This window comes from Cottoperca gobio, chromosome 19 (assembly GCF_900634415.1).
Source record: "Cottoperca gobio chromosome 19, fCotGob3.1, whole genome shotgun sequence".
Taxonomy (NCBI): Eukaryota; Metazoa; Chordata; class Actinopteri; order Perciformes; family Bovichtidae; genus Cottoperca; species Cottoperca gobio.
Window position 1 is genome coordinate 7,590,922 of NC_041373.1, and position 14,001 is coordinate 7,604,922.

At 39.5% G+C, this 14,001-nt stretch overlaps 1 protein-coding gene and 2 non-coding genes across 3 annotated transcripts; all 3 read left to right on the top strand.

The window, feature by feature from the left end:
- The first annotated feature begins 206 nt into the window (after positions 1-206).
- Positions 207-10,427, top strand: mfsd13a (major facilitator superfamily domain containing 13A). The gene is made up of 9 exons (XM_029456955.1): positions 207-459; positions 3,621-3,886; positions 4,939-5,018; positions 6,096-6,545; positions 6,625-6,745; positions 7,362-7,458; positions 8,000-8,171; positions 8,651-8,844; positions 9,342-10,427. The coding sequence occupies exons 2-9, from the start codon at positions 3,716-3,718 to the stop codon at positions 9,590-9,592; spliced, it is 1,536 nt and encodes a 511-aa protein (XP_029312815.1). The 5' UTR covers positions 207-459; positions 3,621-3,715; the 3' UTR covers positions 9,593-10,427.
- Positions 10,428-12,044: 1,617 nt separating this feature from the next.
- Positions 12,045-12,159, top strand: LOC115025139 (U5 spliceosomal RNA). Its single transcript, XR_003834182.1, has one exon. It is a non-coding gene; the product is annotated as a U5 spliceosomal RNA (small nuclear RNA).
- Positions 12,160-13,408: 1,249 nt separating this feature from the next.
- Positions 13,409-13,523, top strand: LOC115025140 (U5 spliceosomal RNA). Its single transcript, XR_003834183.1, has one exon. It is a non-coding gene; the product is annotated as a U5 spliceosomal RNA (small nuclear RNA).
- The last annotated feature ends 478 nt before the right edge of the window (positions 13,524-14,001 follow it).

Here is a 14,001-nt window from a genome sequence, read left to right on the forward strand (position 1 = left end):
GTAATGGAGTAAAACATATTTTCCTGTGAAATACGGTGGAGTATAAAGTAACAGAAAATGGAAATAATCATGTTAAGCCCAAGGAGCCTGCCTCCGTTGAGTAAATGCAGCCTAATTAATTAGCCTAGTTACTTCCATCACTGATTGAAAACTGCCCTGGAGGTCATGCAGCTCTTCGTGTTTGACCTACATGCAAACAGACTGGGAGAACTGGTTCTGCTAACATTTGCACTGGATGGCGCTGTAGCTCTGTTTGGCTACACTAACCGGGAAACCCACTTTCATAAATCCACTACGGCCGTCACGGACGTGAGTAACCGACTGTAGTTGTCGTGACGTGGTCATGTCTGTGCGCCCCCACCGAGACACAGCTGCTGCCGACGAGTAGAAGAGCCAACAAGTCAGCTTCCCACCGAGAAAAACACCCTTCATTCGGTCCGGTTAACGTCTCTTTCGTCGGTACGTAACATTCCTCTCTTGCTCTGATATGACTATCACTTGAAGCTCATTGTAAACGTGTTGCTCTCCAGACAGGCAGCTTGTTATCGTTAACCAGCTAGCTAATATTAGCATTTAAAAAGACTCGCTAGTGCTACACATTAGCAGTAGCTTAGTTGGCAACGCTATGCAACCCAATGACAGGTTCGTGCTATAAATAGTATTATCGTACAAGATAGTTATCGATCTTACCAGCTGCTGTTATCAGACACATGTGGAGCTTTAGTTGTAGCTTTAATGGCCCAGAGACCTTAGTCCAAGCTTATTCATTTACATTAGCTAGCTAACTAGCTGATAGTAACCATAACAGATAGTGAATAAATAATAATAATACTGTAACTAATGTTAAATAATAATACTATTTATGATGGCTGGTTGATGTTAAACTACTACGTTATATTGTTTAGACTAATCAGAAGAAAATGTAGACACAATATGTGCAATAGTTATAGATATATATACACGATTGAATAAATACACCACTTATTTAAAAGTATATCGTAGGCTTATGTATTTTAGAGACCAAGTAACCCAAAACGGTATAACATAATAACATCGTATTTCCATGGAAGTTACTAATAAGCAGGTGATTAATAGTCTTAAGCAAACTTCCACTCTCTGCTTAAAACTACTAAATCAGACATATCCAGTTTGCATAAGGAATTATAATGTGTGACTACTTTCATTTTCGGTTTCATAACAATTCAAGAAGACTGAAAATGGGGTCAGATTTGTTCCTTCAAATGGTTCTTTCTTTCTGCAAATTTTGTTCCCAATGTTTTCAAAACCACAGTATATCACTGACAGGGTTTTAGAAGTTGGTTAAGAAAGATTAAATACTACTTCTTTGGTGTTTGGCTGGAAGAACAGCTCTTCCAAAAACAATGAAAGGGTTTTAATAGTTATTTTATTGTTCATTACCTTTGCTTCACTTATTTTGCTTTCATTACCGTGAAGCACTTTATAACATTTGCTTTTTAAATAAAATGTATTAATGTTTGTTGACATGTCATTTTTAAAGAGACGCAACGCCACATGTTCCTTAAATGTGTGTAAAAGATGCTGTTTAGTGTTTCTCCTTTTTTTTTTATTTTATGGCTACATTATTATTCCAGCTTGTTGTTAGGAGGCTATGAATAGAAGGTTAAAAACCTTTGAACAAACACCGGTAGTGTTTATATGTTGTGCCTTTGCAGCTTCTATATTATCAACCTCATTTATAATATGGCTATGTGCAGACTGTGACCTGTGATTCAGATCTGTTTTTCTCAAACCAGTGTGAAACAGCTCAAATCACAGGGAATCTGATCTTTTCATTACTGATTTTGGCCACTTTCATATGTTGTCCTAAATCAGATACAGGTCAGATTTTTTGCAATGCGACGTCCGTCTGAACAGTCATATCGAAATTGAACACAAAGGCTTGCAGTGTGAATGTGCAACAAGTCATAAATAAGATGCTAATTGGACTGCATTTATATAGCGCTTTTCCAATGTCAGCATTCACACACATTCAGTGGCTACCATACAAGGTAGGGATAACTATGTTGGCCAGGCCTTCGGGAGCAATTTGGGGTTGAGTATCTTGCCCAAGGACACTTTGACATGCTGACTGCAGGGGCTCGGGATCAAATCACCGACCCTCCGACCACTGGACGACCACTCTGCCTCCTCAGCCAATGGATAGTAAACTCTTTTGTCGTGTTCTGCTAATGTATCTCAATCAATCGCCATGTTTGGCAATCAAATATTTTGGCTATCTGAATGAATACAACACATCCCTGCTAAGAAACCTCCACAGGTGGAAGCAGTTCCTGAATCTGCTGTGGCTGAGAGGAAATGAATTGGATATTTGTAGATCCAGGTCCCGCTTTGTTGCCTTTTACCAAGTAGACCACTTCTGATCTTAGTAAGATAGGCTTTGTGTTAGAGATGTGATATTGTGCAGCCAGCTGAGATTCATCTGCTTTACTGCTTGGATCTGATAGGAACACGGTAGGAAAGCTTTTTGTTGAACTCCAAAGCAGGTTGCTGTGGTTTGCTATCTCACTGAGATCCTGATATGAATATGCGGTTTTGCAGATTTGATGCTTTGTGGTTGACGCTGATAGAAAGAATCACATTGCCTTGAGACACTGTTATTTTGAGCTATTAAATGGCTTCCCATACTAAAGATGTGAGCGGATGTTTTGTAGATCAGGGCAAGTCTCAGCTTGTGGGAGTCAGGTGTGAAGTAAGAAGCCTGTTAAAGTGAATTTTTCTCCCGAGGGTGCTACGACGTGCTAGACTGCACCAGGGGCTTCAAGATGGAAGTGAAACAATGTCTGCAACTATGTAAACTGATGCAGGATTTGCATTCATTGTGGGAAACTCTGTGTCTCAGTTGCTGTGACAAAAGACAGTCATTTGCAAGGAGATGTGACATGGAGATAACATTATGTGTGCTTTCTTTGTCTTTAAAACAATCAGATATTATGACCTAAGCATTTACAGTAGGTGTAAACTATGTAGTGAAGCACATTTAAAACTTTTAAAAATACATCTTTGTTTGGTACAGATCTCCACAAAAATCACACCATAATGGCAATTAGATCTTTTTTCAAAATGGTTCAGGCCTAGTCAGAATGCAATTTTGAATATGACACCTAAGAAAAACAAAGCCCAGTGAAAGCCCTTTGCCTCAGAAGAATGACTGAGGGTCATATGACTTTCCTTTTGTAGATCACTGTGAAAAAAAAACAGCTTTTTGTGAGCGTCAGGGGTGTGGTCATAAAAATGACTGAGAAAAATTATGGTTTTGCACACCACAGCTGGGCGAGGGCCAAACGAGAAAGGAACCGTGGCCTACGGCGTAACTAACTTTAATGACTACTTAGGGCGCCATTGCTATGGAAATAGCTCTCTTTTGGTCTGCTCAATCTCTGTGCAGGGACAGACATGTTAATATTAGAGACAAGGCTGTAACCTCCAGTAATGCTCAGAAATATCTTTAACATATTCAGATGTAGTGTGCTCACTTGCAAAATGTATTTTTGCTTCAGGTTGATAGAATAGTTTTTTGTCCTTTTTGTCTACTGAACTGAAAATAACTAGATTTATTCACTTGCCCGGTGTGTTTGCAGGCTACGATGAGGTGGTGACCCTGGGTCGGCCAGGCCCTGGGATGTTTGCAGCTTGGCATAAAGAAAAGACGGAGCAGAGTGATTGAGAAAGAAGAATGGGCAGGAGCGCCTGGGGCTGCTGGCAAAGCGTCGTCATCTCTACTGCAGTGCTCTACGGTTCTTTGGCCTTGTTTACCTCCATCCTCCACAATGTGTTCCTGCTTTACTATGTGGAGACATTCGTGTCTATCTACAAGATTGATAAAATCTCCTTCTGGGTGGGAGAGGTGAGTGACGAGAGACCTGCGTCTGTTGCTGAGTCAGTTACTCATTTCATTCATACCTTTTTTTATTTAAGCCTCGGAAATCATTGAGGTTTCCCTCCATTTGCAATGATGTCGAGATGCAGATAAATACAGAGTTAAACATATCGAAAGAAGACAATACTCAGTTAAACACGTGATCTAAAATTTCACTTGTAGTCCAAGCTTGAAATGTCGCACTGGTTTACCAGTTCGGTGTTGCCGTGTGTCAGCGGTATGTGAGTCCTGCTAACCAGTTTGGTTGGTAGTCAAGACGTTCAGACGCAGATTTCTATCTTTAAAACCATTTGGGCTGAAACAAATGTGATGAGGGTGGGCACTACAGAATACAATTGGCATCACGGTAACCAGAAGATTTTCTTCTAGTTTCGATATATCGAATACATATATCTATGGAAAACTATAGGTCATGATGTCTTTATTCAAATGTATTGGTGAAGCAAGACAAAACACAATTAGTTGGGTCTTGATGTCTAATTTAAAAATAAAGAAAATGTTATGTTACATTTCTGCATAAAAAATTCTAAAAGCGACTAGACCTATGTTATATATTTGCTGTGTACTTCTATTATTCCAAAAGTTTCCAATCATTTTTAAACCTACCGAAATCAGTCGCCTGTGACAGCATCTTATCCTCTTCGCGCATGCGTCAGTGTTGTGGTTGTTTGCCAGAAGTCATAAAATTACATAATTTGCGTTGAAGTTCATCATATTGTAATCACCTGGCATTCCCAAGTATATCACAAACCATTTTTGGAGTAATTGTACATTTTGTATGATTCAATGATGATAAAACTGTAAAATAAAATTGCCCTATAATTGTTTTATTCAAATGAAAACTGAAGTCTCTAAATAAGTATCACAATTATCAAGAGCCACAGTCCTCACATGTTAGTTCTTCTAATTCTCAGAAGCTGGATATCATGTTCTAACTCATCAGTAAACCATCATCTTCATTTATTTGTTTTTTATAAAGCTATACTGTCTTCTCATCTGCCCTCTCTGCTGCTCCACAGACAGTGTTCCTTATATGGAACAGTCTGAATGACCCGCTCTTCGGCTGGCTTAGTGATCGCGCCTTCCTCAGCTCTCCTCAGTAAGTATCCGGCCTTCTGAGAAAACATTGCTGTAAATAATGCAACAGAACATTGCAAAAGGAAAAACAAACAACAGACAAGATGCCAACGAGAATAAGAAGCCATTATTATTATGATAACAGCTTTTTTGTTTTTCAAGATGACGGTAAGTTTCCAAATATGTCAGTTTCATTGAGAACATACAATAACATAACATCACACGATATGTCAGATGTACAAGCAATAAAAACAAGGTTAGTTCTGAGGTTTTTCAGATACCCATCCTCTTTTGAAAGGAGTAATTTAAAGCAACAGTGTCCTCTTTCCCTGTGCAGAGAGGCAAGTAATAAGTTGACATCAGACAATGTCTTAATATCAGCATCACATTGTTTCTGCGATGTGTATCACAGCTAACGATCAGCTGAGAACTACTGTTGATTAAAATGTTCTGCCCATGTATGTTCCAGTATAACATATTGACAAAGAAGTATGTTTTGAAACTCGAGTGACATTTCCTTAGAATATATAGACACAGATCCTCCAATCCCTCCTGACTTCCCAATCAACCTGCAGATTTCTGCCATTGAGGTTCTTGCACACATTGCCCCTTAGCTATGAACCGTGCAAATGTTTCAGAGTAAACTCTTTTATGAGCTGCAATAATGGTCAAGAGGCAAGATAAACACGTCGTCAGAGCGAGAATTGTCAAATCGTAAAGCTGCCATCTGTGTTTGCATTTCGTTTTGATTAGGCCATCTGTGACTGTACTGTTGTAATGTGGTGACATAACAAACCGGATTACATTATTCTGTGGAAAGGTTTGCACCCTTTTAAGCTGATCTTCCCCTTTTTATTTATATCCCCTTTGTATGATGGTTTTATTTTATTGTGTTCATGGTGTTTGCTGATTCTGTAGGTGGTTATACATATACTTTCAGCCGTGTTAAAGTGACCACTAATATATCCTCAGCCAACTAAACAGTTTTTAAATAGATCTTTTGTCCTTGTTTGTTTTTGACTAGTTTCACCAGAGAAGTTTCTTAATTATCATGAAGATTATTCCGATTTTTTTCATTTTGGTTTGTTTTTCCACCCAGGTCCGGCCCTCAGATCACAACTCCAGAGGTGGTGCTGAGGCGCCTGAAGGCTCTCTCCACAAATGGCCCGCTCTTCGCTCTGTCCTTCCTGGCCTTCTGGGTGGCGTGGGCCAGACCGGGCCTGCAGTTCCTGCTGTGCCTGTGTCTGTACGATGGTTTCCTCACAATGGTGGACCTCCACCACAGCGCCCTGCTGGCTGACCTCGCTGTGTCCAACACCGATCGCACACGCCTCAACTTCCACTGCTCTGTGTTCAGCGCTTTTGGCTCACTCTCCGTTTTTCTATCCTACTGCTTCTGGGACAAGGAGGATTTCTACTACTTCCGTCTATTCTGTGTGAGTCTTGCAGCTTTTTCCATCTTGGGCTTTTTCTTAGTGTCTCGGTTGCTACAGCATCGTTTCCAAAAGGAAGTCCGTCCAAGACAGGATGATGCAGTGACACTCAAAGAGTAAGACTTTTGGATTTCTGTTTTTTTGAATTATGTTGTTGTGTTTTCTCTCCATCTCACTCCTCTCTCTTTGTCCCAGGCTGAGTGTTGACCATGCTCCACTTACCCAGCCGGAAAAACCTGTCACCATTGGACAGTACCTCAAACAGCTCTCCAAACACAAGAACTTCATGTGGTTTGTGTCAATGAACCTTGTTCAGGTAAGATATTAATAATCTCATCAGATGGGCTATGAATGCTAGTGGAGATGAAGTGGAAAGACCTGATAAAAATGTCCTAACAAGTGAAAAAACTCATTTGAATTGGGGGTTGATTGTATTGACTAAATGAATTGTGCTTGTTATCACAGCAGCATTGTCATATTGATATGGTACAGCAAGTATTAAAAACAAATTGTAAAAATGTTTGATCTTATTGAGTCAGCCGTTCTCTTAGTGTTTTACCTGGAAGAAATAAGTGTCCAAATATTTATATGTTGTTATAGTTTGCTAAAATTAACATAATAATGTGATTATATGGAGAGATTAATCATTTTGTATATTATATTTATATAGCCTAGAACTAAAGATATTTCTCAGAGCAGAAGGCTTTACAATCTGTACAACATTCTCGGATCCTTAGTTTGAAAAATCAAAAAGCTGAATCATAACCTATCCCCTAATTGATTGCATTGCAAATAGTTTAGTTTTGGTTTGTGTGTCTATGTCTCTATCTTATGAGACATTTTCTTCAGTCATTTTCTTGTGTAATACAGTGGTTTTGTTTTTTCTTGCATTTTGTCCTAAACATTCTGCTGATGTCTCTGCTCCCCTGCAGGTGTTTCACTGCCATTTCAACAGCAACTTCTTCCCTCTTTTCCTGGAACATCTGCTGTCTGACAATATTTCTGCCTCCACTGGTTCAATCTTACTCGGTAAGAGACAGGAAATAACTCACACATTCAAGTCTTCTTAATCCATGTTCGGTAGTGCTAGAGCTAGGCAACACAGACGAGAAGGAATACTGCAGTAATTATCACAGCATTAAACACTTGAAGTGAAGAGGAGTGTGATTTAAATATATATATTTATTCTGAAAACTATAACGAATGTAACAGAATGAAGGTATATCATTACTGGCAGCGTGCAAGCAAGAGGCATTCAAGGTTATATTACAAACCCATTTTAGTTGCCTTTGTGGATGCAGCGTTGTAATTTGATCCAATTTTGCCCAAAGATTATCATCCTACATTTAAATATCAGGGAGATCTCAGACAGCCAGTGATGTGGTATTCTCAAATACAGCTCCTAATTGTTAGGAACAGATCTGTGGATAAAAAGATGTGAGGCTAAAACAGAATAGATTTCTATTTCCATATTATTTGCAATCCGTCTTTTTTCATTTTTACTATTGCTATTCTTTCTGCTGATTTCTTTTCTTTTTTTTAATTCAGTTGTGCTTCTGCTCCCACGCAGGCATCTCTTACATTGCTCCCCACCTGAACAACTTGTATTTCCTGACACTGTGCCAGCGTTACGGGGTTTACCAAGTTATCCGCTGGCTATTTATGCTCAAACTGGGACTTAGTGTGGTTATGCTGCTGGCAGGGGCTGACCACATTTATCTGCTGTGCATCTTCATTGCTAGGTATGGCCACGCACACACACATCAGCACACGCATCAGGGGTCTGATGTGTGAACGCTTGTACTTTTGTTTGCTTGTTTTTGTTCATTATTTTTGAAAGCTGAATACACAAACACACAGCAACACATATTGTTCTGTGCCTAGCACGGCAAGGACTCTTTTCTGTCGCAGCCTGCTCCCAAGGTAACGCAACATCAGTTACATGTTGTATCCAAATATTGTGTTAACTTTTATTGCTACAAGATCTTTTCCCCCCGGGTAAATGTTAACTTTGCTCCAGTTTGTGCCTCAATCTCTCAGTTTGAGCAAAAGTGCTTCATTTATGTATGAAGCACAATGACACGCCTTTATTAATGAGAGTACTCTAATGTAGAACTGAAAAATTGATAAACATCATTCATATTTAAATATTATGTTTTTTTCACAAACTACATTACTGTCGGTGCTGGAGTCTGTAACTGGAGACTTCTCTTCCCTCTAGTAACCGGGTGTTTACAGAGGGCACATGCAAGCTGCTGAAACTGGTTATCTCTGATCTGGTGGACGAGGACTTTGTGGTCAATCGACGTCAGCAGGCCACCTCTGCTCTCCTCTTTGGGATGGTTGCCTTGATGACCAAACCCGGCCAGACATTCGCCCCTCTCATTGGCACCTGGCTGCTGTGTGTTTACACAGGTACTGACAGAAGCACTCCTCATAAGGAAGTCTAGTTGTTGCCTTGTCTCTGACTGGCAGATAAAGTATCAAGTAGCTGTTGACCCTGCACATTTTTTAAATTGAATCCCAATCTATGATCTATGTCTACACCAATTGGGTAGTAACTGTTCAACAATATGATGTTGATAAAAGTTTAGTGTTATTGAAACTTTTCAGAGTTAAACGGCAAAGTTTTTCTTGACTTACCCAATTCAATTTTTACTTGTTTTATTTATTAGCTTCTTTAAAAAAGGACCAATGGTCACCAGGCATATTAGCAGTACCATTAGCAATCCACCCAAAACCAATTTGTATATTTGATTTGTTTTAATATTAGCGTCCTCTTTTTGCAGAACTGCCTCGTTACCAAGGGGCCATCCTTTCTGAGAAAAAAAAGTTAAATATGTGATTTGATTGTTCTGTGTTTTGCATACACGGAAGGATTACATAATGGATGTTGGATTTCTCTTCCTCAGGTTATGATATTTTTGATAGGGAACCCATGAAGGACTCTCTGGTTTCTGTGCCTGACGTAGCCTCTGGCTCAGGGACTCCGCCTCTACGCCTGGGCTGCTTCTACATGTTGGTGTTTGTGCCTATCACCTGTGCCCTGCTCCAGCTGGCCGCCTGGTCTCGCTTCACCCTTCACGGCCGCAAGTTGCAAGGGATCAAGATTTTAAGGCAAGGGGCCCAGCATGGAAACCTTATAGATGTCAAGGCCATATGAACTGAGTAGAGCTGCGTGTAGCTGCACAGTCACTTTTAAATGGTCGGTTTTATAATCCCTTTGTGAAGCCCATCCTTGTGTGCAAGAAAATGAACCACTACACAACATGTGGACAGTGAAAAGAAATGCACAAAAGGCTGACATATCCCACTGGGAAGAACATGAAACAAACCTGCCTTATTTTTATATTAGACTATTGACCTATATTTATATTTGAACTGATGACCAAAAGATAAAGTAGAACCAATCAATCCTTTTGGACAGACCAAGGTGACAACTTTTCATGGTGTGCGTCAAAGATGGGGTGCCCTCTGTCAAACTGTTTATAAAGCATAATGTTGGTCCAGAGTACAGTCTAAATGCCATTGCTGCTAAGTAATGTATCAGTAACATCTGCCGGATTTTAAAAAGCAGAAGAAGGGGAGGTTTACCACAGTTCTGATGTCTACATTTCTAATGTTATTAACAAGATGAAGAACATGGAAATAATATTGCATTAATGTGTTCAGAGTGCTATTGATACTGCATGAATCCACTTCAGAGCTGATTAATTGTTTAAGTGGTTCTTTACATTTCCACAGGATGCCCTGCCAGTTTGATGTTGAGAACTGTATTTTCTGATACAAAGAGTATTGATGATGTTTTTGCACAAAACTGCCATTTGTCTGTTGTACTTCTAACATTCTGATTGTGACATATTTTATGTACTGTAATATTGAAAATTGGGATATTATGCTGGTAACCATATTATCAGTTAACTTTTGTAATTTTTTGGATTATACAAAGAATGTGGCATTACCACAAATAAACCTCATCTATTTGAAAGTCAACCAAACTGCTGTGCTGCGACATCTTTTTATTATAAGACGGATTACCTGTCAAACCACAAGGGAGACCTTTCAAACTCCACAACAGATTATAACAATACAGTGGCTTTATTAGAAGATTTAAAAAAATTAAAATTAATTGGGCCACAAAACTGTAATATGAAATTGTTTAACAAGCTGCTTGTGTAACATCTTTCTGCCAATTGTGAGTAATGAAGTAAGGAAGTCTTCACTGGAACTGTTGATCCTGAAACTTGTAGGTATTATCAGCAACTGTATAAGGCACAAACAATTTGGAGTCTTGGTTCTGTGAGAATATAAACCAAAATGTTTATGTAAAGGACTGCAAGTAAAGTCATCATCTCGAAAATAATTGGGTTAAGTATTATACATTGAGAAACCCACCGGATGCTGATATTTGTTCAGCCTTTTTGATTTCATTGCAAAATATAAAATCAAAAATGCAGAAAACGATATTGTCTACAAGATATCGAGTTCAGCAAGGTCTTGATGAGGGATTTATAACCTAATAGGTCTTTGTTTCCTGCAAAACCACAAACCTCTGCTAAGGCCTGATTTATTTCCAATGACTTACAGGTTGTAACTTTGGAAAATTATTTATTATTATTATACTTTCGGTGTTTCGAAAGGGACACTTTCGGCCTCTGGAACTGCTGTGTGATCATTTGAGTGAAAACACAACTTTAGGAACATGCAACATGTAAGCACAACACAGAAAAAAATAGGTCTGTAACCCAGTGGTTCAAATAAACTTGTGAATCCTCATCCCAGGGTACTGCCTAAGTGTGGACAGAGGCGATGATTTTCCTTTGAATGCTTTTTAAGAGGCCTGGAAAGATAAAAGTATCCGGTATGTTTTAAGGAAAAGGGTACACAATAATAAGTGTATAGGCTACATTATTCAGTGTAACAGAAGTGTATGGAGACTTAACCCTCATCCAAAACTTAATCTTGCCCGTTTGTTAACCAAGAGAGGCTGTGAATAGCGTTAATGGCGTACACAAGTCACATGCCTTTACTTTAAGATCGGTTCTTCTTTGCATCGTGGACAATTGTTTTAATTAAGAATTAATTTTGACGGAATATATAAGAAAACTTCACATTCTACGTAGAATACGACCAACTCTTTGTACTGGAAAGCCTCCTGTGCAAAGACGGAAGTAGCAGGAGGTAATTCTCTCGTTATGTTTTTACTCCCTGTGGGCGTAAAGCGCATGCGTATAGTTTCCAGACCTATTGTTTGACCCTTTTCGCTATATTCCCTTGTTCTTAATTTAGTCTAGTTCATACTTTAATTGAAAATAATTAATTGTTTTGCTAAGTACAAGGGCTAACAAAATCCTCCACCGTGCGGTACGTAAAATAAACGGGATCAACGAACCGCTACCCATCATGCACCTCGCCCAATATTTCAAATGTTTGATCAATATTTTACTTCGATTTGAATAGAAGAAAATCATTTATCTAAATTATGAATCAAAAGTTTGTTTATACATGAAGGTTATAGATCACATTCAGCTGTATTGGTTTTGGCGCATTGCCACCGTCACTGTAGGGTGTACGTCGGGAAATAACATCCTCCACCTTTTGGTTGAAGGGGCAGTACACTCTTGTTTCTCTTCAGAGCGTATAAATCTTTCGCCTTTTACTAAAGATTTCCGTGGAGAGGAACACTTTGAGTTCAAACTAATTTTTTGATGCCCTGCCTCGTGCGGGGCTTCCTACTCTTGTGAAAAACAAACTAATATAATAACATCGATGAAACTCTCTCGAGTGAGACTCATTTACATCAACACTGTGATTATTGTACTGTAAATGCTCTTATTCTGTCCTTGTACTAATTGTTATGTTTTTTGCTGTGAAGCACTTTGGGCTGCAACTCTTGTATGAAAGGTGCTATACAAATAAAGCTTATTATTATATTATTATTGACGATAGATGTAATTGTATGTCGTATGTGAATAGATATGGCCGATTGTTTGCGGTTATAATTAATTGTGGTTATACTTTGACAAATGCTTTATATGCTAAATCTATGTGTTGTGTCAATAGACTATAAAATAGAGTTGTGTCGCTTTGTCAATATTTGTAAACATTTGACTCAAATAAAGTTGGGGGGCGGGGGGGGGGGGAGAGACTGGGTGTCGTGACGTTATGATAAAATGACGAATTGGGAATGGCAGAAATATTGATGTTACGCTCTACGTCGACTAAGTAGGCTATACGTGAATATTATTAGCAGCATTCATGTTTTAACACATCTCATTTTGGTGCCATATTAAATGTCCAAAGTTATGTTGGAACAGTAAATCCATCTCTGTCAATGTGTATGCTGAATCCCCACAGTTCACCAGTTCCATCCATCGTCTACCGCTTATCCGGGGTCGGGTCGCTGGGGGCAGCAGCTCCAGTAAGGAACCCCAAACTTCCCTTCTCCGGGCCACATCCTCCAGCTCCGACTGGGGGATCCTGAGGCGTTCCCAGGCCAGTGAGGAGATATAATCTCTCCACCGAGTCCTGGGTCTTCCCCGGGGTCTCCTCCCAGTTGGACGTGCCTGGAACACCTCCCTAGGGAGGCGCCCAGGTGGCATCCTACTAGATGCCCCGAACCACCTCAACTGGCTCCTTTCAACGTAAAGGAGCAGCGGCTCTACTCCGAGTCTCTCACGGATGGCTGAGCTTCTCACCCTATCTCTAAGGGAGACGCCAGCCACGCCGCTTGTGTGAAGAAAATATAATTCCTTAAAAACGGTCTTAAAAAATAAGAACAAGTGACCTTGTTCTTGTAACTTTCTTTTGTGTGCATAAACAAAGCATAACGGTATGCTGACGGTATGTTTTTCTGGATAAGTAGTATATGCTGTAAATATAGACAACATTAAGTAAATTGTACCGGCGCACTGCCACCGTCACTGTAGGGTGTATGTCGGAATATCTCGGTCCTCCATCTTTTGGTTAAAGAGGCAGTACACTCTTGTTTCTCTTCAGAGCGTATAAATCTTTCGCCTTTTACTAAAGATTTCCGTGGAGAGGAACACTTTGAGTTCAATCTAATTTTTTGATGCCCTGCCTCGTGCGGGGCTTCCTACTCTTGTGAAAAACAATCTAATAAAATAACATCGATCACACCCTTTAGTCAAACAGACTGTCGACACACATAATAGTATGTTGTAAGTGAATAGATATGGCCGATTGATTGTACTTTTATGTACCTTCACCTTGATATTAATTGTGTTTTTACCGTGACAAATTCTTTATATTCTATATGCGTTGTGTCCACAGACTGCATAAAATAGAGTTGTGTCGAATAAGTTTCAATATTTGTAAACATTTGACTTGTATAAAGTTGGGGGGGGAAAGACTGGATGTGAATCAGCCTTTTCTGCCATGAACTTCATCAAGAACAAACACAGAACACTGATGCACATCTACAAGACTCACTCAGAGTTGCAGCGTCAAATGATACCCCAGATTACAGTACACTACTAGACAACACTGCCACCGTCACTGTAGGGTCTATGTCAGAATATATGATACTCCACCTTTTGGTTAAAGGGGCAG

Coding starts and splice junctions, on each gene's coding strand:
- mfsd13a (XM_029456955.1), top strand. CDS start 3,716: ATGGGCAGGAGCGCCTGGGGCTGCTGGCAAAGCGTCGTCATCTCTACT. Junction 5,019..6,095: donor GCCTTCCTCAGCTCTCCTCA/GTAAGTATCCGG, acceptor TTTTCCACCCAG/GTCCGGCCCTCAGATCACAA. Junction 8,172..8,650: donor CTGTGCATCTTCATTGCTAG/GTATGGCCACGC, acceptor TCTTCCCTCTAG/TAACCGGGTGTTTACAGAGG.